Raw genomic sequence first — 24,643 nt, forward strand, 5'->3', positions numbered from 1 at the left:
ATGAGTTCAGTCTTAATTACAGGAGATTGGCAGAGAGAAAATGGGAAAATCAGAATTCTTAAAGTGCCAGTATTTATTCTTCTCATTAGTTTATTTATTTATTTATTTATTTATTTATTTATTTACAATATTTTTAGCCGCACCATTGCCAGTTCAAAGAGTATACAAACTTCTTACCATTTTGTTCCTGACAAAGGAATTATATTATTTCTGACAATCCACTGGGCATTTTAACAGGCAGAAACACTTTGAGAACTTTGCTTCTCTCCTGGTCTTGCTTTGTTTCCAGTGCCCCCAATTAAAACAAACATCCAAGACGCTATTTCAAAGATTGCAGTGTGGAGTGATCCTATTCAGGATTTCAGACACACTATTCCCTCACTTTTCCAAGTATTTTTCCTCACACTACCTATACAGTAACTAATCTGTGCATCCTTAAGTATGCTCAGTTCCTGAAACTTCTGATGCATGCATGAGTGCTGTCATTTGACAACATACGCAACGGCATTCACATTTGGCCACCAGAAATAAACAGAATGACAATAAGTATGGTTTAACTGGAACATGATTTCCAGCTTCCCTGTAAAAGAAACAATGGAAAAATCAGTGTAATATACATACAACATTTTCTAAATGAGCATATTTTGAGTCTCTCACTGGTCAGTGGGAAACCACTGCAGCAAAGCCACTGAGCCTATGACTGCATCATTTTCTGACCAAATATCTCAGCTAATTAGTGGTTCTTCCTCTCCTTATAGGAGACTTACATCTCTTAAAACAACTTCTCAAATTCTTATGCATTAACAAAGTTTGCAGTACTAGAGTTGCAGGAAAATGTCCAGTACTGAAACATAAGGAGCCCCTTTAAAAATGACATTTTTACCTTATGGTGATGATCTGTCCAAAGTCCAGCTCATAATTGTTTACTTGAGCAATGAAAATAGCTGCTACTGCTTCATAAAGGGCAGTCCCATCCATATTGATTGTTGCCCCCACAGGGAGTACAAATCTGGCAATCCTCCGGTCCACATGATTGTTCTCTAACAAGCACTTGAAGGTAATAGGCAAAGTGGCAGAACTGTAGGAAGAGCACAGAAACCTTTACGTTGGACGAGCAGAATTAAGATATTCAAAACCTTGCTTTATTTTCAAAAATACATTAGAAACTGAGGTTCTCAGAATTTTGAAGTCATCATCATGTGCTGTCTCAGAGAAGATCCCACTTTCACAGGCTGAGTGTGGCCTCTGTAGTTTTCTAGTATCGTATTTAAGTTACGAAACACATGTAAACGGTTAGGTTTTCTATTAATGATAAAACAAAATTTAAGTTCTCTCTCCTGTCACGAGATACTCCTGAAAAGATGCTGGGCATAAGCTCATAATCAAGTAACTAAATGTGATTCACCTGAAATATAGAATTAAGAAGTGTGTAAAGCAGAGATGTTGCATATCTTTGGGTACAAGTCCAAAGTCTGAGTCTCTGGTATCAAGTACCAAGTCCGATTCTGAGTTTTCGGCACCATGTCTCAAATCCCAAGCCCCAACTCTGAGTCTCTACTGAATACAAGCTTTTTTCCCCCAGATAAAAGGGAGGGGTGGGTGGGTTCAGAGTCATGAGTCAAGTCTGCTTGGCTTTATAAAAAAAACTGAGCTGAGTCTGGGTTGAGTCAAGACTTAAGTCTGACATGACAGTGAGTCCCGCAACTTAAGTCCCCATAAAGAAACTGCTAAAATGCTTAGGTAGGAATGCAACCCACTGAGAGACACCAGGCCTCCCTGCGTGATGAAAGTTTTTGCATCCAATTATGGCAGATCAGCTGTGCACTTTCTGCGTGGTTTTCTTTTTTAAGGCATTATAAAGCCTAAAACAATCCCAGGTTTAAATAAAAAAAATTTCTATGGCAGATTAATTTTCCAAAGGGCTCTAGAGGCAGAATTTGACATTGGGGTACTTATCCTTATACTACGGTAGAGGTGGACACTAGCAGCCCTCCAGATGCTTTTTGACTGGCAGTTCCACAAGCCCTCACCATCATCTATACAAAAATGTCTGGAGAGCCATGGCTGTCCACCCCACTCCCAGAGCCATTTTGGTGGCCCATAAAGTATGTATGTACGTACCTACGTATTTAAAAATATTTCTATCCTGCATTTCTCCTCAAGAGAACTCAAGGCAGCTTACCATATTAAAACAGGCAACGTTAAAAACTGAAACCAATATATTATTACAATATTTAAAAAGAATTAAACAGGTATCAAATTAAAACTAGTAGATAAAAAAGAGTGAAAAACTGTTATAAAAATGCATCAATAAAAACACTGCCTGGTTTTAAGAACCCCTCTTTGGCATGGTCAGAGGATCCAGCTCTAGATTATCTTCATATAACCGCCGATGTCTTTTGGAGATTACTGAAGTACAAACTGACAGTTTTTTAGGATAAGATCACAGCTTTTGCCTCAGATTTTGTGGAATCTCTAAAAGACAAAACACATCACATTCTTGGGCAATGGCTTAAGCCCAGAAAAGGACGTTTTTGGGGCCTTTTAAAAAGATGATGGGCAACTGGGAGTCACTATTTGAACTGCCCATAATATCCTGAAGCGATGCTACATCAGCAGAATTGTAGAAAATTTAAATGGTGGTTCCTAGTCATGCGTACTGTGTTGTCAGAACCCACTGAACTTAGGAGGGAAGGTAAAAGAAAATGCGCTTAGATAGCATCTTGTTGAAGCTCCTTCAAGTCTAGAAATGGCACAGCCATGATGAATTTGCACGTGACAATTGTCTTACAGTTCAGTTTGGCGCATACCTAGTTCTCAGAAGGAATGAACTGCACGCCATTCACAAATTAGAATCTGTACCTCCTCTCAAACTCAAATGACTAGTTATATATATTATGCTGACCTTCTTTCTACAGGTCTATGTGCAGTTTAAATAAGTAACTGAGGAAACTTTGCCGCAAGTAGTCACTGTCTGGAAAGCATCAAGGAGAACTAGTCTTTCAGATTCTGCTACCATATATATTATGACCTAATGCTAAAGGAGAGGCCAGACTGAAATGGATATAGATAATCAGCTTCTGCAAGGTGCTTAAATCCAACCCTCAGTTCTTCTCTCAGGTTACTGGCAAACCATGCCTTTAACATGAATATTATGTAATGCTCTTTTTGCATGCATTAATACAGATGCTCATGAGTAGAAAACACTGCTTTGTGATCCTAAAAAAAATAAAACATGAGTGCACGTCCTTCTCCCCACAATCAGGTCCAGCATTCACTCATTTCAATATGGCTAGCAAAATGAGTGTTACACTTATCACAACTAAGTGACACTCTTATGTCTTTTATGCTCTGCCATTGCATCAGCATGACCACCTCATCTACTGGAAGTTTACCTTTACATGGATGCGGAAATGTCCCTATATGACAACAATTTACCACTTACATATTGAAGACATATGAATGGCTTTAGCAACCCTTTGTCAAATTGCAAACCTGCACTAGTATGGGATACTTTTCATTTGTAATATGGATTGTAGGACTGATCTGTAGATGAGCTATTATGTTATATGAATATGGGGTAGTACCTCAAGGAACATACCACAGGACAGAACCTTAGGATAAATATCAGGACCTGTTCAAACTTCCAGCTCTTCTGGAATTTTGGTTAGTGGAATATTATGCTGGATAATTCCCATGGGATGGAGAAAGGCCTAGCATATCATCTTAAAAAACAAGTAAAGAAACAAAAACAGTGCACCCCTTGCAGAACCAGCCAGTTCCTCTCAGAGATCCAGAAGGATTGCTATGGATATTGAAACCGCTGAATGATCCTGAAAAATTAGCAGCACTAAGCGTTTCCACCTTCTTTCCAACATAATTTGCCCACAGAAGTAAATGAGGACTTTGTTTCAACACCTACGTGAAAACCACAGTGAAGGGGAACTAGGCAGCTAACTTCTGATTATTTTAGAATTTATCATAATAAGAACTGAATTGTCATTACATAAGGAGTAATTTGCCAAAAAAATTAGATGCTGCTCTTTAATTCACTAAGTCATTCATGTCAAGTCAACTTTAATGAAACTCAAACCAATTTTCTCTGCTCAACCATGTTTACAGCTTTCCTGACGATATGGAATCGGTTTATATCAACTGTAATGCACAAGGATCAAGCAGACATGTTACAAGCCAAAAATCTCCAAGTACTTTGACTACTTGGGCAACATCAACATGAACTTCAAGTGTGAGGAAACCTTTTGTATAGATCCTACATTCAGTACAGAGTCAAAATCAGAGAGGCAAAACTGACTTTATTCATAAGTACCAGACAAAATATATCTGCCTCCAAAGTCTTATTTAATAGAAGAGGGATAACATAATTCACAGCTTTCTCAAGTTGTCCCCCTGGGAGATCAAATTCTGACAGTGATTCCTTTATCAATATTTTTGAAGCTATTGCTCCAATGTTTTATTCATAGAATAAACTGTGTTGTACCTAGATGATGTGGCCAAAGCAATAAGCAAAGCTTGAAGAATCCCTCTGATGAAGACAATGGGGTTCTTCTTGGTGATGAAGAAATACATCATTGGCAGAATAAAAAGTCCATGCACTACCAGGCCGCAAACCACAGTAATGGCATAAAAGCCTAGCTTCTTCCCAATAGCTGATGGATCATCCATTTCCAAGATCTTACCAGCAATAAGGAACACTATTCCAAATGGAAAGTACCTAGGGGAGAAAGAGACATAGAAGATATATTCCATGTGAAAATATCCAGATAAAATTGGAAGGAGGTTAAGTGATATGGAGAATACATGTCCCCCTGCAGCTACTCTATTTTCTGTATCAGTGGCCAGTTCCAGAAATACTGAGGTAAGATTACACATAGAACAGATGTGTGATTATTCCTCTGATTAAAAAGAAAAGCAAAGCAAAATGGACTCTTGGAAGACTACACATTTTATTGCAGAAAAAGCACTTTGAATATATGCTTAATATCCCCCCTCAGGATCTGTAGCTAATACTGAATCCATAACCTTCTGATTTCACACAGATGCATATTGAAGTGATTTTTTAAAAAGATACAAGGATGTTTAAAGCATCTTGTGAGGGGGTGGGATTTTGCTTACAGTCCACATTTAAAACACTAAACCCACAGACTACAGGGCTAAAACTATGATCATACTTGTAGTATCCTAGCATTAGTACATATAAGTACATTTAAGAAAAAGAAAAATCAGAGCTGCAGAATTACTGCAGATCTTCAGCATAACAGGAAAACTGGCTGCCAGAAGGGATTTTGAAATGGTGTTCCAAAGAATCAAAGGATTCCACAGAAGTATGTCAGCTACAATAAAAAGCTGAGGTATGGTGAACAAGTTTGCCTTGCTGATCATTTGTCCTTCATTACTTTTACCCTCTACATGCAACCACCAAAAAGCTGTGGCTGCTGTTTTAGGTTTTAATCTCACTTCACACAGGTCAGCAACATGGCACAGTCAATATTCCACATGCTTTACTTCACAGTGACCCAGAATCTCCTGCGATGTACTGGATTTTGCCTTTTTCAAGGTGAATATACATGTTTCCACCCTTTTATGAACAATCCATTGTAGTCTTCCATTCCATTAAGTGTGGGCAGCCTTATTGCACTGTGTTTCCACAAGACCCTCATCTAATACCTCCTTCTGGCATCCCTAGGCTTTTGAAGGTTATGCCAAGAGAACACCTACTGTAGGTGTACCAAGCTGTTGACCTTTTGAGTGTGGCCTCTGAAGCACATCCGTTTAGCTAAGTACAAAGAGGCTCATCAGCAGACTGTGTGGCACACTGATGACAAGCAACTATGAACACAAGGATGGCATGGAATATTTGTGATCTGCACTGGTGGAGACACCAGCCACATTGGTGTCATCGTGGATACTCAAAGACATTTCACTGTTGAAGGCCTCCATTGAAAGATGTCTTCATTTGCCCAGCCTTTATCTTTGCCATATTTACTCACCACACGGCAACAGCCACTATCTTCATGACAGATTCATTTAAGCACTGGCAAAAACTGACCAAAGGAACTCCACTGCTACCCATCCTGCCCAGCATTATTCCTGCAAATACAGTAGATAAAATATCTTATGTCCTCTTGTTCAGTTTCAAATCTATTACCTAATACATTACAACAGACTCCTGTGTATAAAAGTCAAGTATGAATGGATGGATGGAACATGTAGACTGGTGGTACACAGAGGATTGTGTTGTAAACATGCCATTTATCCTTTCTCTACTATATATACTTATATTTTCTACCTAATTTATGACTACAGGATGACAGTGATGTATACATGGAGGCCTGAGTCCACGTTCTTGTGGAAAATCTAGATGAAAAAGCTTGCATCCTAACTTTTTGCACATGACTTTCTGATTTGGCAGCCTCAGCAGACATTAACCAAGAATGCATGATATGTCAGGTATTAACAGAGAAACTATCCAAATAACAATGAAGAATATGGCATGTTCCCAAAACTATTAAAAAGGATGTGTGTATTATTACACATTTCCTGTACAGTGCGCTGACCCTGCTTATTCAACAGGTATTCCACCTATAAGAATGGGCTGAGGTTGGTGGCAGCAGATTTTCAAGTTATGGGTTGAATTAGAAAAAGAGGGATTGCGTGGGCTGCAATGCACACATCAAAATACTATCCTAAAACAAAGTGTTTTTGCAAGACACTCAGGTTGAAGGTTAAATAAATAAAGAAGAAAATGGTTCCTGAAAACACAACTGTTTTCTCAGGACAAAAGAAGCCGAGGGGAACAAAACTTGTACTCTCAACTTGGGAACTTCATTTTGTGCATGAGACAGGATCTTAGAAGAGTATCTCTCCCTTGCAGCTCCATTCCACTGCAACCCTTCTTAGCACTGTGGAATTGTGGGATGTACGATCTAGATGGGAAAGGCATTTTTAAAAGGGACCTCAGGTTGCCCGAATACTTGCCATGTTTTGAGGTATGAGTCATATATACTGGTGTCCCGCATGACAACGATAATCTGTTCAAGGAAAATCACTGTTAAGTGAAATTGTCGTCATGAGAAAAAGAATTCCCCATTGGAATGCATTGAAACCCATTTAATGTGTTCCAATGGGGAAATTACCTCATTGGCCAGCGAAGATTGCCCATAGGGGAAGCCATTTTCTGAGCACTGATCAGCTGTTAAAATGGCTGCCCTGCGAAGCAAATACCTAATCGACGTCAAGCGAAAATCCCCCATAGGAAACATCATTTTGCGATCACTATAGCGATCACAAAAAAGTCATCGTCATGCGATTTTGTCTTTCTGTGGGGTTGTCATCATGCAGGGCACCACTGTATATCAAACCTAAAGAACTAGGGACATACTAAGTTATCAGCGAAGTCCAGGACAGGTACAATCACTTGCCAGATGCTCAAATCTTTCCCTTCTGCAACAAATTTATTATTCCAACCCAGTTCTTCCATACAAGATTTGGAGTGAATATGTGAATACATAATGGGAATCAAAAATATATACTGACCAGAATATTCATTCAAGTTGCAAATTATTATTTGTTTCATATATTACACTGTAACATGTATGGTAACAATGACTACACATATACATACATACATACTTTATTGCTACAGCATCAAGCCGTAGATAAAACAAAATTGAATGCAGAGCTTCAAGTACTGACATATACATAAACGCTGTACTGCAGCTAAAACTGTGCTCACGACCTGGGGTTCAAATCCCAGGTAGCCGGCTCAAGGTTGACTCAGCCTTCCATCCTTCCGAGGTCGGTAAAATGAGTACCCAGCTTGCTGGGGGGGCAATGTGTAGCCTGTATAATTAAAAAATTGTAAACCGCCCGGAGAGTGCTTGTAGCACTATGGGGCGGTATATAAGTCCAATAAATAAAAAATAAAATAAATACTGCAAAAAGCCAAATCAAATAAACAAAAAGCAATAAAACTACAAATATAAAAATATAACCAATGTCTAAGGGTTTGGCTATCTATTCTGGCTACTATGGCATGCCGCCCAAAATTTCATTACCAGTTCTGTAGTAGTCCGATTTTGATCAATTAACAATTGGTTACAGTAGTCTGAGTCTGATTGGCTTATCATGTCTTTTAAGAGAGGTGTAATATATTTTCCATGAATCTTGTTATGACTGTTATATCTGAGCATCATATGCTCAATAGATTCTATCTCACCAGATCCACAAGGGCAGAGTCTCTGTTCCCTCGGGATCTTCTTAAACCTGCCTTCCTACACCGTTGAGGGAAAGGTCTCACATCTAGCCAGTTTAGGCTTTCCCAAACTTATATGTGTCAAGCTGTGAGGAAAAATACAGTTACTTCCAGAACCATTTCATCATGAGGATACTTAGGTACATTTGAGAATTATTCAGGCAGTGTGATTTTTTATAGTCTGGATATATTTATGACTTTTCTTTACAGTAAATGCCTCTTGACCAAAAGATGAGCTTCAAACTAGCATATGCAGATGTAAGCCAGGTTTGAGATCTTACACTAATCTTGATTTAACAGGGAACAAGCTGCTGTATTGTCAGATCCAACTGTTGCATGCCAATGCCTGTTAATCTTCATCTAAGCATAAATTTCAGATTGCAGCTCCACAATATGATTTATGAACTAGATTGCTGCTTCCAGCTAGCAGAAAACTGAGGACAGTTCAGCATTTGAAGCCAGTTTCAGAGTACAGTGAGAAAAGGCAGATTTAGGAGAGTGTGGGGTTTTTTTTATTAAAAGCAAAAGAGGAAAATCAGTTCCCCTCTAACATCTACTTAATGAACCTCCAAAAGGTCCTACCATTACAGGTTTGTTCAAGAAACGAATTAAAGATTGTGGCTTCCTTTACTGAATCAATCCATCTTAAATTAGGTCTGCCACTCTTCCTTTTGTCTTTAATTTTTCCTAGAATGACTGTCCTTTCCAATGAATTTTATATTCTCAGAATATGTCCAAAATTCAACAGCCTAATTTAATTCATTTCTGCTTCTAGTAAGAGTTCAGACTTGATTTGATCTAAAAAACCATTGACTTGTCTTTCTGGTGCCTCGTGGTCTCCCTAAAGATTTCTCTCAACACCACATTTCAAATGAATTGATTTTTTGCTATCAGCTTTCTACATTGTCCAGTTTATAATCCATATAATGATCAAGAATATGACTGTATGGATGATCTTGATTTTGGTCTCAGAGACTGCTGTTTCGTGATTGGAGGCTATGTGCCACAACTGATCTGGAACAATGGAACGCATGTGCTCTACTACTGAGCTCATATTTCATATAATCTCAGAACTACAAGGGACAGAGTTATATCAAGTGTAGCCCCTGTCAAAGAGGCCCACTGGGGACTTGAACTTACAACCTCTGACTCTGCACCCAGATATCTAAACCAGTGGTTCTTAACCTTTGTTACTCGGATGTTTTTGAACTGCAACTCCCAGAAACCCCAGCCAGCACAGTTGGTGGTGAAGGCTTCTGGGAGTTGCAGTCCAAAACTCCTGAGTAACCCAAGGTTAAGAACCAGTGATCTAAACCACTGAGCTATCCAGCAGTTCATACTTTTCATGTGTCTTCCAATGCATGCATGAACTCCTGGGACACAGTTCACGTGACAGTGTGCTATAGCTCTTTACCCAAAGTAAGAACAGTTGACTGATCTCAGGATGTACTTCAATGTAAGTGGCTTTCCGTTTTTTGTTCCCTGCTAACGTATTTGTTCAACAAATTGAAGTTTCCTGTCAAGATGATGTGAATTTATTTATTTGTTTTATTTCAAAATATTTATATGCCATCTTTCTCCTAAAGGATCCAAGGCAGCTCACATTATTAAAAGAAACAAAGTTAAAGGCTAAATAATACATTATTACAATATTTTTAAAAAATAAAAGGATATGTTAAAACTTGTAATGCCCCTCTTCCATGTCTAACACATGAATCCAACAGTTTAAACACAGTGTCAGCTAAATTTATGTTTTAAATATAAATCACATCATTCAGATTGGTGAATACTTAAATTGGTACTAAAATGAACGAGAAAAGAGTGTGTGAACCTAGTTAAATATTCCACTGCTCTCTGCAGGACATACTGAGAACTACTTTATTGAACCTAAAGTAAAGGTTGAGTGATGTTTTTGGAATGTCATGTCAATATTTATGAATTGGCCACACATGACTGGAATTTGGCAATGTTTATAAAAATTAGCCACAACTTTGTCTTGCTTGAAAAAGGCTTGAATTAAGTGAGAAGCCTTTCAACAACCACAAGAATTGTGTCACCAGCAAACTGGAAAGAAAGTAGGCACTTTAAAACACAACATGATAGGTTCACAGAAGTGGATTCCTACCTACAACCTAGTTCCATTTGTCTTTGATAGGCCAGATTCATTGAAAGAATATTTCATAATGAATGAGTTTTCCCCAGTCCATAAACTGTGCTGCTTATATACCACCTCATACTGCTTAAAGCTCTCTGGGCTGTTTACAATTCAGTTATGCAGGCTACACATTGCCCCTCCCCAGCAAGTTGGGTACTCAGTTTACCGACCCCAGAAGGATGAAAGGCTGAGTCAACCTCGAGCCAGTCACCTGAGCACAGGATTGTACTCGGGTCCTGAGCAGAGTCTTCACTGCAGTACTGCAGTTTAACTGTTGTGCCACAAGGCTCCTAATTAAATACTATTGAGAAACTTAAATTACCAATGTGCATATATGTGGGGGGATTTTCTCTAATAATCCTCATGCTGCTATTTAAGTTTCAGGATATTTCAGTCCAATATATTTGTGTTCTAATATCTAATTCCAAACTAAGCCATCTGCTGCTCAGTTGTTAAGAAAAAGTATTATCTCTAGTAAGTCTCCCTGTGATTCAAGAATGAAATATCTCATTCTTGGGTTTTTGCCTCCCGCAGCAGAAAAGATTTGGCTTTGGAAGCATCTGGTCATATAGATAAAGCTTTCTCAGTGGTGCAAGACAGATTTACTGTGATCTTTGTTAAGTGGTTCCATGTACTGGCCTACCTATATAAAAACTGATACACATTTTGATATGAATTTCACTGCTACTCTGTGAGTTTCAGAGGAAAGCATACAAGGGAAGCAAAATACAAAGCAAAAATAAGATGCAGAGAAGTCAGAAAAAGACAGGCAACAAAGGATAAGCAAAAGTGTTCTCAGATAACCAGAAACATTGTGACAGTGCATTGCTTATATTTTGTATGTTGTGAGCCACGCTTTTGCTAGTAGACATTCTGCATTCTAGTGAACCAAGGAAAAGGACAGGATGGGAATGACATCAGGGATTTGATACAAAGAGATTAATTGCAACAGCATCTCTGAAGAATGGATTTCAAATGCCTACCCATTGTAGCAGAGAATATTACAATTCCCAGTACATTCATGCCATCGCTGGTGCCTGGCTCTGATTTGTAAATCACTTCCGGTGGTGGTGTGATATCCAAAGCAAAATTTTGGATGCTGGATCCATTCTCATCCTGAATTCCATAGATTATGATTCGGCGAGTGCTGCTTTCAGATGCTGACTTGTCAGCTTTGACAATAGGGATGCTTTTGGTTCGGTACTGAAAGAGCAGAAGTCATCTCTGTTACATTTGGAAGGATACATGGAAAAATTTCCATATAATGTGGAATAAGGAGCAAGGAAGGATTTATAGAAGTTAATTTTCAGAATGGATGGAGTACAGTAAACCTCTCATCAATTTCTGCCTAAAAATGCCCTCCAAGACTGTCTCTTCCCACCCTGCCCCCATCCAGAGAATACAGAGTTTCAGAGCAATCTGTGTTGCCAATTCATATATGTTGACATGACATAACAACAACAATAACGATAACAATACATAATAACGATAAATATTCCCCAGATGAGCTTTTGTAGAGAAGGGATAGAATCAGCGGGGAACATGGGTTGATGACAGTGAATTGGATTTAAAGTGGCTCTTTGTTTACGTGAGAGTGAGCTAATTTTTAGTGAGATGTCCCCTCCTTCACCTGCAGCCCTGCCTCCCAGGCCTGCACAAAAGTTCATAAAGTCAGGAAATGGCCTGCCCTGATATTGCTGCACAACATCACGCCTGCATTGCCAGCAGGAAAAAGGAGGTCAAGCTTTACATTTCTGTCTGCAGAAAAGATGTTCCTGCTCACATGTATGGACGTAGAGAACATATACAGTATTTGAATTGGACACCCCTGCAGATGCACCATCTTCCATGTAGAGAAAATGACAACAGAGAAGAGAGAGGATAGATGCTCCCCTCAAAGAGTGATCAGTCCATTCATATAAGGAGCGCATGAATACACCTCACATTCATACTATTCTTAAGGGTCTCACAAATACCAAGAGCAGATTTCTTAAGGAAGGGGCAGAGGGAAGTAACAAGGGAAGGAGGAAATGGAAAAACTGTTTCCTATGAATAAAAACTGCCCTTCCATGGAAGGAATGTGGACATTCAAGCTCCTATCCCTCTTTCTTAAGAAACACTTTGGCCTTAAGGTTACTATTATTACCCCTTGGGAACAAGAATGAAGAATGGCTTGCCTGAGAGATTCGGTAGCTTTTCAACTGAGTTGAGATTTGAACCAAGTATCTTCTGGTACCCAACTAACCGCTAGTAGTCACTTAACTATTCCTTCCACCCTCACCTCCACACAAATATATTTTCACTTGGGAGCACAAACAATATGGGCTAATTCCAATTGTTCATCTAAAACAAAACAGACCTATTAAATCAATGGGACTTGCATAAATTCTGACTTAAGTCCAACAGTTCAGTGGTCCAACTCTAGATGAGGCTAGTTATTGTATTTAACACATTGGCCAAAATCCTGTTGTGCGGATTACACTGGCGTAAGGATGATGATGTCACTGGCAAGGGAAGATTGTCAGCAATGAAAGAGTTTCTCATTTGATCCTGTGGCTCTTAGGACACACACAGTCAATTTCACTGTGTGCAAATCATGCTAACTCCAGGATCAAAGCACAAGATCTTTAACTGGCAATCTCCCCTGTTGGTGATATCTTCATAATTACTCTGGCACAATTTATAGATTTTGGCCACTGTTTTCTTTTCTACTGACATTCAACAAACCTGTTTTCAAATTTTTAATATGGCTGCCACCTTGTAGAAAACCACATCCAAAGGCTAGGTAAGGGCAATACCTATTACTATTATTCTGAACTTCAAGTGAAGTCAAAACTATTGTAAAAAACTGTAGTGGTGTAAATATTAATTGCCAGTACATGAAACATAGGAAGTAAAGGGTCTAAGGATTCCTATGTTCCATTCCGTAAACCACAAGGTACAGTTGTAATTTAATTATGATGCATATTTCTTTGAAAACATACAACCTCTGTTGTGATTACTTACACCACAGTCAAAATGTACCATTACCTGAGAGTAATTCTCACTGGTTTGGGTAGACTTACGTTAAATAAATGCAAAGTTTAAAAAAATTACTCTAGCTTAAGTTAGGAATAACTTCTATAAATTATACTGAGAACCCTTCTCAAAGGCTGCTCACATTCCAAAGGGATTCCAAATATGCAAAAGGAATTGATCAAACATGTCCCTTTTACTTAACACATTCAGGATAGACCTAAGTACGCAAATTTCTCTATAAAGTATGTTGGTCACCATCAGTGCAGATAATTAGTTTCTGTCACTTGAGTGCTGTTTTTGATTTAATTGGACAGAACATGCCTCTGTCTGGTACATTACCTGAATCCTCTTATGGAGTTTTAATTCATGTTCATATCCAGTTTTTGTTAAACAGATTGCTGTGTTTCTGTTGGTGAGTGAAAATGAAATTCCACCTTTAATGCCCTTGGCACCAAGTTGAGCTTTCACAACTGTTTTATGAAATGAGAAAGGGTTACCGGGCCCTGCAATATTGACAATATAAGTATATGGACGTAACCATTCAGCAATTCATTCAATGGATCTGCTCTAGTTTGGACTAGCAGTTAGATTTAGGCCATAGATGGAACAAAGGATAGGAAGAATCTTTAGCAATGTGCAACAGTATGGCGGAGCAATTGGTATACATATTCAGTCAGTGATCCTTGGTGTGAGTCCCATGGTATGGCATACGTTGTTTCATCTGTGAAATGCTCGCCAGCACTTGATGAGTTAAGCTGGATCAAGCTATGAACGATGCTGATTTTAAGCCAGACCTACATAATTTGGGCCCCACTGAGCCAAATGCCACACATCACCCACATACTGTGGTCTCTTGCCCATATAGGCTGACATTTCCCTCTCCCTGCTTTTTGGAAGTCCTACAGGAAAGAAGATGCAAGGATATGGGTGGGTACTTGCCACATACATTATTACCCACAGAGTCATGCTATACCAATCAAGGATGGAAGTCTCATTGAAAATGGAATTACATTTTACTGGGACAAGGGGGAAGGCTTTTTTAGTGGCTGTACCCAGATTATAGAATGCCTTGCCTTTTGAACTGTGGTAATTGAAGAGGGCTTCCTTCTATTGCATACTTTAGTTGTATGCATGAAATAGCAAGAACAGCAGCAGCTCACCCTGTTTTTCTGGTTGATTGTTTTATATTGTTGTCTTTATGAAATAAATTTTTTTAATGTTGCAAGGTCCTTCGGTCGGTTGATTCGGCATCAGAAAAACATAATAAATATGTCATAATGGATAAACATTAAATTAAAATGAGCAAACTCGGGAAATTTATCAAGCCTTCTGTTAGACATGGTGTGTCATAGATAGTATAGGTTTACAGTATTTGATGCTACATCCATACAGTGTTAAGGATGCACATATTTTATATAGATTATATAGAAGATAAGAGGTTGCCTTATATCAAGTCACCTTATTAGTCCATCCAATTCACTGTGGCAGAGACGGGCAAGTTGTACCTTTCAAATTTTGTTCAACTAGTTCCATTAGTCCTAACCAGCACAGCCAATGGGCAATATATTAAGGCCATGTTGCTCACTTCTGTAGCATATTCCACACCAGTCTTCCTGAAGCTGCTGCCCTCTAGATGTGATGTGAAATTATCCTGGCTGCCATTGGGCTCATCTTGGGGCTGCTAGATTGAGAAAGCCAGGCCTCCCATTTCTCTAGAAATGTTTCAGACAAGAGTTTTTCCAAACTCTCCCCTAAAGATGTCACAGATTAAGCTGAGCTATTTTGCAACATGTGGTCTTCAACATCAGCACCAAGTTATGGTGCTTCTCTTGGTGTTACACACTGCAAAACAGATTTTTAAAAACAAAGCCCATATGCTATTACTGTACTGCAATTTTGAAACTAAAGCACTCTATCACAACTATTTGCTAAAATCTGATCCGTGTTGCCTTTCTTACAATGAAAAAGAATTAAATATTGGCCAACACCCTATGAAAGTGATGGTTATCTATCTATCTATCTATCTATCTATCTATCTATCTATCTATCTATCTATCTATCTATCTATCTATCTATCTATCTATCTATCTATCTATCTATCTATCTATCTATCTATCTATCTATCTATCTATCTATCTATCTATTAAGCACACACAAACATATCTCCTTTTCTTGCTTAACATTGTTTACTCTTTGTTCATCTGAAAAACAGTTCTGTAGTACCTAAACTAATAGAGTTTCATAAACTCACCTGTTTAAAAGTGGCCTCAACAAGATTGGCAGGAAACATATTCCTGAAAACAAATGGAAAAAATTGCCAAGAAATTAGGAAGCATTTGCAATCACTGCAATTTCCCTTTTAAACACACACACAAAGACCGAGAGATAGATAGATAGATAGAGAGAAGGATTTCTGCTATAGAACCTAAATAACAGGATGCAAAATGGTAATGATATTGCACTCTGCTAACTGAAGATTCAGAGCACCAACTTGCAAAGTACTGTGATTACTGGATGAGTTGGTGGGGTATTGGAGGCATGAATGATGAACCATCCAGTATTGGACATTTAAGGCAATTAATGCAATCTGAACCACGATTTATAGTCAAATTTGTGTGATCAGAATTTAAGAAACAAGGAATGAGAAAACAAATATATCTGCAGGAATAAAATGTTCCAGTTTTAGTGCTAGTAATCATGGGATGAAATCCTATTGCTTAATGTAGTAAGTCACTTTTGAGTAGGTTACATTGATTCCAGTTGCCATACTCGAGTTGTGACTTCATATGCTAAGCAAGAGATTTTCAGCCACGGTTTCCGCATAGAAAGCACTACTGTTTCCCAGTTTCGTGTAGAAAGTACTACTGCTGTGAAAGATGTTTAGCTTCCTTCTAAGTTCAAAGGAGAAATAACTGTGCATTAATGAGTTATAAAGTGGTTGTCTGTAAAGATAGGAGGATAGCTAGCCTTCTCAAGAATTCTCCTTCATCTGCCTTTGAAAATGATGCTGACTCACCAGCAATGTTAATCTACTATTATGAATCCCATCCATGCATATTCTGAATTCCATTAACTAATTCATGTGATTTTTGGATGAAAGGTGCTACAGCCGTGGAAAGGATTAGCGCCTTGATTAAATTATAGCTTAGTTTGTGATGGATAATTAATCTGGAGCAACAGATTCTCATTGAGGATTTTTCCCCCCTTCAACCTGAATTGAAGAGGAGCTAGGCACGTGGACCATGGCAAGCTTCAGGCAGCATTTGAGTTGAGTTGCACCTCCCTGGAGCCCTAATTGGCAGCTTTAAAATCCTACTGGGAGTATTTGGGAGAAGAAATATCAGATGGTTAGTAGCTAGATTTAATGTTAGCCAAATTTGTGGAGGATTAGAGCATTTGATTTCTTTATCATTCTTTATCCTGCAGGAATTACAACTGCTCCTCTTAATACGGAAGTCTGGAATTCTTCCAATATATTTTTAAAAGATTGTTGTTGTTTTCCATGATGAACAATTCTTTGAGACAGGCTTTGCTGAAATGACCACACTGATCTGGTAAAAGGATGACAGATTATACTTGCAAAATCTGTATAAAGGAAAGCAAGAGTGCGAGAGAGACAGGGTAAGAAGGAGAAAAAGACTTTTTGTGTCTACGTGTGTGTATATGCTAAAACACTTGCCTGGAGCATCCGCCCCATGGCCTAATTCTAACTGCTAGCCTAAACTAGAGTTTATTCATTGAATCAATTGCTGCTGAATGGTAGGTCAACTCTTGTGCAAGCCCCTCTGATTCAATGGGTCTCTTCTGATGATTTGGGTCAATATTTTTGCAACAGCAGCAGGACAATATTAAGCTTCATAATGTTCTACTAGCTTAGTTGGCAAGTAATGTTTGATGCCTCTGGGAAGAAGAAGAAGTGTGTTTGTGTGTTTTGGAGTCTTATGTTTAAACTGCATGTGGTTTGTAGTGGAGTCAAAATACAATAAAATTTAGGAAGAAAAATGAGTCATTATGCAGAAATATAGTTGTGGGGAAATGGCACATCAAAGTGAGCAGAGCACGCTGTATAATTCAGAACACTGCAGTAATGCTAGATAAATCCTTACAATTGGGACAAAGTATTATTTTTTTTTAAGTCTTCTTGCCATTTTGAAAATTTAAGAAAATCTATGCATCTGCTTATATCATCTGCATTAACGTGGTTTGATAGATATTGAAAGCAGTGTTTCAGAGTCATCAATGCCTTCTGTTCCTGATGTCTTTATAGCTCTCATATAGACATACAGTATCTGGGAACAGATAACTTCCTCAGACTTTGGCAATTTTTCATCATAGTCTGCTGTCATTACTGGCCAAAATTGATTGTGTGTGCATATTAGGTAAGCTATCATAACATTGATTGTGTGCCATCAAGCCAATTCTGACCAAAGCAACCCTTTCCAGGGTTTTCCAGGTAGTGAATACTAAGCCTCGTGGCGCAGTGGTTAAAACGCTGTACTGCAGCTAAAACTGTGCTCACGACCTGGGGTTCAAATCCCAGGTAGCCGGCTCAAGGTTGACTCAGCCTTCCATCCTTCCGAGGTCGGTAAAATGAGCTTGTGTAGCCTGTATAATTTAAAAAATTGTAAACCGCCCGGAGAGTGCTTGTAGCGCTATGGGGCGGTATATAAGTCCAATAAATAAATAAATAAATAAATAAGAAGTGATTCACCATTTTCCTTCTTCTGAGGGCATCCTGGGATCGTGGAACTTGCCCATGGTTACATAGGCTAGCTCTTCTCTCAGAAGGCTCAGTGGAAAATCAAATTTCTAATCTCTGGCTCTGCAAACAGATGCCTAAACCATGGAGTTACCCATCCAGCTGCATAAATAGCTAAATTAACACAGTGGAACTGGGATACTGTCATGCCCCACCTCTTCACAAATAAAGTGATAAAACAACTGTAAGCGATAAAACAACCATAAGATACTAGTGTTCTTACTTCCTCCACAGTATTTAAAGCAAGATCAATTATTTTTTCCTAGGAGCACAATGTGAGGAAGTCACATTGATTTGGTCAGACAAAAGTCAAAAGGTTGCTGTGATTCCATAAGGGCAAACAACCTGTTTGTCACTTTGTTAGGACCAACAGCCTGTTCTACGGGCAGTGTGAAAACATTTTATGCTGGATGTTAGTGTCCAAGATATGAGGATGATACTTGTTTTTCCAAAATACAAAATGCATTACATGTAAATTTATCATTTCTGCAATAAAAAGGATGTCACTAGAATAAAATGCCACATGAAAGGGAAAAGGAGAGTGATACATGGGAAGCAAAAGCAAGCCGAATGCTTGTTTTAAAAAGTCTTTGTGCACAATAGATCTAGGTGCTAGCAAAAAAGGGGGGGGGGGAGAGAGAAAGAATTAAGCAAAAGTTGGAAAAGAGAATAGTTCTGTATATATACTCTTTATCCCTATCTGAATCAGTGATCAACTGATCAGTGTGATTTCTAGTTCAAAGTAGGTAGCCAAGAGAAAGAATCAGAATTTCCTACATTCTGTTAATGGCAAAGACAAGTTTTTGTTCAGTGGATGGCTTATCTGTAACTTAGAAATGAGCTAAATAATCAATCACACAGTCTTATATGATCTATTAATAATGTTCATAATTTTCATCTTGTATTGTGGGGAATCTTAGCTACTGGGGAAGAGGCAATAGTTGGGCGCCTCAGCACATGCTGTGTATGCAGATTTAGATCTAGAGACAATCTGAGAGGCCTGATTATCCCTCCCCTAGTTTCATGCAAAATCCCAGCCCTGAAGCTGATTCGCATTGCTAGATGAAGCTGGTAAAAAGCAGCAGACTCTTCTTTCCACAAGGCATTATGGGCTGTTTGGCAAGCAGGGCTTCCGAAAGACCGAACGGAGCCCTGCTAGGCAGGAGAGGCGGTCTTTGTACAAGCTGTAGAAAGCTCATATCAAACAGGAATGCTCGAGTGGTCTGTTTGGCTCACTGTCACCAATATGCACAGTCTTAATATGTTTTAACATGCATGGCCTACTTGAAAGTCAAATGAGTGCATATACATATACTTAATCCTCATACGTCAGGATGGAACATTTTAATCCCCTAGAATCACATTGTGTTGCTGAAGTGAAATAGGACCAGCATTGTGCATCCCAGTCAACAGTTGAAAACAATGCCTCAGACTGACAGCCCCTTGCCGCCTACAGTTGTTGCTATTCATGCATTAAAAAAACACTATCCTGGAAAAAAAAATCTCCAAAATGTGCTTATTTCTGCCATTGGGGTAGTTCTTTTCCAGCCAATGTGATGTCTTAACAAGGAAAGAAAAGAAAAGATAGATAGATAGATAGATAGATAGATAGATAGATAGATAGATAGAGAGAGAGAGAGAGAGAGAGAGAGAGAGAGAGAGAGAGAGAGAGAGAGAGGTATATTTCCATTAACCTTGGCCACAACTCTAACCCTAACCTTAAACCTCAGAACATTATAATTCAGAGAATACTGCACAACTTATTTAGTACCTATCAAAAATGTTCAGCATTGGAGGTAAAAACAGCTAGATTGGAGAAATAATGACTAATTTCTATTGATGCAAAAAGCTACCGTAATTCATTGAAAAGAAAATCAAAAGATGAAAGAGGTATGGATGGAGACCAATGCTCTGTAGAAATAAATGCACAGGTATTACATGGAATTCATATACCGCAGAAAGTTCCAACATTTTTGAGTAAACTTTAAAAGAAACAGAATTACATGGAAGTTACCTTAAGATAAATGCCAAGGTAGTTAAATACAGTATAAGGAATGCATTAATCCAGTACTGGGTAAAAAGAAGCTGGACAGAGACCAAAAAGTGGCTGACACCCTGTTGCTTTACACAGTAATTAAAGTAGGCCCATCGAATCAGTGGGGATTTGGTGTGTCAACTCCTCCATATTTATTTAAATAAGCCTAGTCTAGCTGTGAGTTTCTATGCTAAAGGAAGTTGCAACTAGAGCAGGCCCATTTAAATCAATAGAACATATGGAGGAGTTGACTCACCAAATCCCCATTGATTCAATGGGTTACTCTACTGTAACTTGCTACACTAAGCAAAAGGATTTCAGCCACTATTATGCTTGGATTCAATTCAATTTTTAAAAAAGATATATAATGCTTTTATGTCAAATCATATTCAATGTGATTTTGAAAATGTCATTAAAATTGTACAAATACCATTAAATTTTAGCAATGTTCTGGACTTTAAAAAGACGTTCCAGCAAGCAGTGAAACCATACTATAAGCAAAGCCAGATACAGATGCTAATAACTCAAAGTGCAATTTTTTTATACATTTGTAACAATTCACAGAATGAGATTCATGAGTGGAAAAAATAGGCAGATCTGCCAAAACAGAAATAGAATGCTTAAGAGATCTCTTAACCAAATGAATATTGCAAATAAAAGTGAACTCAGAGGTAGGAATAGGAGCAGGAGAAGGATTTGTAGTCATTAACATCTTCCAGTTTTAAAGCCACAGAGAATTGAAAACCATTAGGAAACATATATTCATATACTGATATATGTATAAATAGGTGAATATGTGAAAAAGAAGTCCTTAGCAGAGGTCCGCTGTAGTCTGATGTTTCTTTTGTGATGGCCAAATATGTGCCACTTCCCTCTTCCCACACATGATCAACTTGGTTGCCCTGGTTACAGACTGTGCATCACCTGTAATTTCCCCCCCCCCCAAAGAATTACAACATATAATAAACTGCTCACTGCACTTCTCTCCATAGGCTATTAAGGTCACAACAATGAGCGGTAGCCATGGGAGCAAGAAAATCTTGCAGTATATCTACACTACACAGTTGTGGCAGTTTGATATCGCTTTTTCATGGCTCCATCCACTCCTAGAATATGTAATTTGGTGAAGCACTACAAATTGTTCCACGTAGTTCAGGGAATCCATTAAGTACACTTGCTAAACTATGCATCCCAGGATTTAATAGGATGGAATTAAAATGGAGTTTAAGGGGCATTCACTAGTTTTAAAACATATCCCAAAACATTTCATCCACAAAGTTATGGAATGCACAACATTTCACCTTTTCATACAAGGAGTAATAATGAATGTAGTTACCGAATTAAGTCCAGCAAGGCATCAGCAGAGCTCATGATTGGCTTCCCACTTTCCTCAGTGTTCTCCTTCTGGGCTAGTCCACCAGGATGGATGATGGAGACCATAATTATTCCCACAACAACAGCCACAAAGGTGGTCCAGAGATAGTAAGTGACTGTAATGATGCCTAATCGACTAGATGTCTTCGCATCAAGCGCTGCTAGCCCAGACATTAAACTGTTGAAAGAAAATACAACATATGTTACCTTCCCCCCCATGCTTATTGAATCATTTCTATTACTATGTAATGAGAGGGCAGGTAAGTAATATCTTCTCTGATGATAAATTTGAAGTCTAGTGCTTTCCAGGTCACTGTCCCCTTGTATTTTTAGAGGTTTGTTTGTTGGTTTGTTGGTTGGCTGGTTAGAAACAAAATGAAAAGGGGAGGAAAACATTGGTTATGTATTACAGAGGGAAGACTCTGTGACCAGGCAAGCCAATTTCATGGCGAAAGTGTTCTATGGGAGTATCCCAAAACCCAGGGAAGGATGAAAAGCTACATCCCTTGCATAGGATCTATTCTGAAATCTATAAGGCCTTAGACCAACCCATTGTGGTGCTGATTATGCCCTGTAAACAGAAATCCAATCTGAACTCTGGACTCATGTGGTTTATGGGAGAGAAAGGTCGGGCCAATGGAAGCTGGCCTTCAGTTATAACTTTGGATGAGCAGCTAGCTAGTTACGTAATATTCATAGGAGCATCAGCCTAACTTCCTTCATAATTTCCACAAAAGTGTGGATGGATTAAAATATAATAGGAAAATCTATATGAGGTAAAACAAAGCCCCACTGGGATAAAACACTGTTACGCATACTTTTCAGTACATCTCCTTATTAACAAGCATAAAACAAACTGGCAAGTGTCATGTATACATGCCAAAATGGTTTCTCCCTTACAACACAGTGCTGTTTGATTAAGTTATCTAGAGGTCGGGCTGAAATGCAGCTTAACCATTATCATAAATTTGGCAAAAACATTTAGCATTCAGTTTTTAGTTATCCAGTAAATTAATTAGGAAAATGTACTGCATCTCTGCATGCCAATCCTTAATCCTGCAGGCTTTGCTTTCAGTTCATTGTATTCTGATAAGTGAGGGAAACTACCATCAAATAAATTTAGATTTCATTGTATTTTAGCTTTGTTCCTAGAATCCCTCCCACTTAATCCCACTCACAATAAAATGTGAACCAAAGTTAAAATGTCGTTATATTTATTCTAAAGGAGACAATCTTCAAATAGTTCCTTTTCCCATGAAAAACCAAACTGCTGCTTAGTGTAACCTATTTTTAAAAAGCAGGTCTGTTGTTCAATTAAACTAACAAACAGAAGAGATCAAAAGAAAAGAATAAAGGCTTTGGAAGCAAATCTATGTCATTATATCTTTCCTGCAAATGTGTGTGAGTAGGTGTATGTATTTGTAGAGTTACTATAACCCTTTTCTAGAAAGCCAGTTTAGCATACAGTACATCAGTTTATGGGAACATAAATTGTACTGTTATTGCTTAAAATCTGGTTGGGTAATCTAGTCAAAATGTTAAAACACATATTTCAGCTAACATTTTAAGTAATTAAAGTATTGCATTAATTTGCGCCAGAATGCTTACATAAACCAGAACTGGAAGGCCCAAAAATAGGGGGTCCTGGCTGATATGGGGTGGCTACCTGGATGATCTCTTCTTGGATGCACACCCTAACATGGTGAATGGGTTTGAGTGTGTCAGTGAAGCTGAGAGCAATGCCATTAGGAGGCTAGACTCCATTACAAGCCCAGACTCCTAGTAGAATCACCCAAAGAGGAATGGTCATAGCTGAGACACCAGACTAAGAGGCATCCACCTTCTTCAAGGGTAAAGGCCACATCAGCAGAAGAGAATGGCTATTTCCAATAGCTACTGAGCAGCACTGGTAGCTGAACGTGACACTAGAGGAAGAGGCAACAGTGGTGATACTCAAGCTAATTTTTGTTAGTACCTCGCAGAAGGTGGCAATGGTAAACCACTAGGGAACTTTCCTTACTCTGAAAACTCTATGATGTGACAGTCCGAAATGAAACAAGAGATCATGTTGGAAGATGAGATTCTGAGGTCAGAAAGCACTTAATCAGGTACTGGAGAACAGCAAGGGATAAGTGTGAATGTCACTCATAATGCAACTAAATTAAATCTGAAAAAAGTTCTAGTGACTGACATGTACAGTAAAAAGAAAGTCCTAAGCTGAACAACACAGACAATTGGAACATGGAACATGAGAAGTATGAATCAAGGTAAACTAGAAACCATAAAGCAAGAAATGGAACATATAAATACTGCAGTGCTTGGTGTCAGCAAACTAAAGTGGACTGTAATGGGTTATTTTGAATCACAGGATTCGGAAACTATACTTTTATTAATGCAAGGAAAGCAAAATGCAACTTTTATTAATACAAGAAAGCAAAAAGACAATTCTTGCAGAAAAAAAGAAAAGAAAAACCTAGATGGATGTCAGAAGAAACACTTAAAACTGCAAAGGACAGATGAGAAGCAAATATAAAAGGTGACAGAAGTAGGGTCAGAACCCTGAATGCAGTTTTGTAGACAAGAAGCTCCTGTTAGGACAGAATATGGAGAGACAATATGGTTTTCTATAGGCAAAGGTATCTGACAAGAGTGCATTCCCCCCCCTTACCTGTTCAATACACACAGAAAGCCGGACTAGGTTCAGATGAAAGAGAAATGAAAATTTATGGAAGAAATGTTGATAATTTAAAATATGGAGATAACACTGAAGTAGGGATGTCCTATATCATATTAGATCACAGTGTTTTCTAATACCAAGGAAAAGGAAATCAGAAGGTACTTTCCCCATAATCTCTTTGGGAAGTTCAGCAATAGATATCATGACTTTTAAATATATAACATTTGCACATATGTCATATACTGTTCAATATTTGCTTGTATGGAATTGTGGAAGCTACTGAAGCAATCTGACAAGGAGGCTCTAGGCATGCAAATATTCAACAGGATTTGGGCCATAATGGTTAATTGTGT

At 38.4% G+C, this 24,643-nt stretch overlaps 1 protein-coding gene across 1 annotated transcript in view; it reads right to left on the bottom strand.

The window, feature by feature from the left end:
• SLC1A7 (solute carrier family 1 member 7) overlaps positions 1-24,643 on the bottom strand; it is a 45,095-nt gene that overhangs the window by 7,133 nt on the left and 13,319 nt on the right. Inside the window, exons 3-8 of the mRNA XM_020799633.3 lie at positions 21,576-21,791; positions 15,697-15,739; positions 11,411-11,630; positions 6,009-6,108; positions 4,499-4,732; positions 884-1,078 (exon numbers count right to left, since the gene is read on the bottom strand). Coding sequence (XP_020655292.2) covers positions 884-1,078; positions 4,499-4,732; positions 6,009-6,108; positions 11,411-11,630; positions 15,697-15,739; positions 21,576-21,791 — 1,008 coding nt within the window. The remainder of the gene's footprint in view (positions 1-883; positions 1,079-4,498; positions 4,733-6,008; positions 6,109-11,410; positions 11,631-15,696; positions 15,740-21,575; positions 21,792-24,643) is intronic.

This window comes from Pogona vitticeps, chromosome 4, assembly GCF_051106095.1.
Source record: "Pogona vitticeps strain Pit_001003342236 chromosome 4, PviZW2.1, whole genome shotgun sequence".
Lineage (NCBI taxonomy): Eukaryota > Metazoa > Chordata > Lepidosauria > Squamata > Agamidae > Pogona > Pogona vitticeps.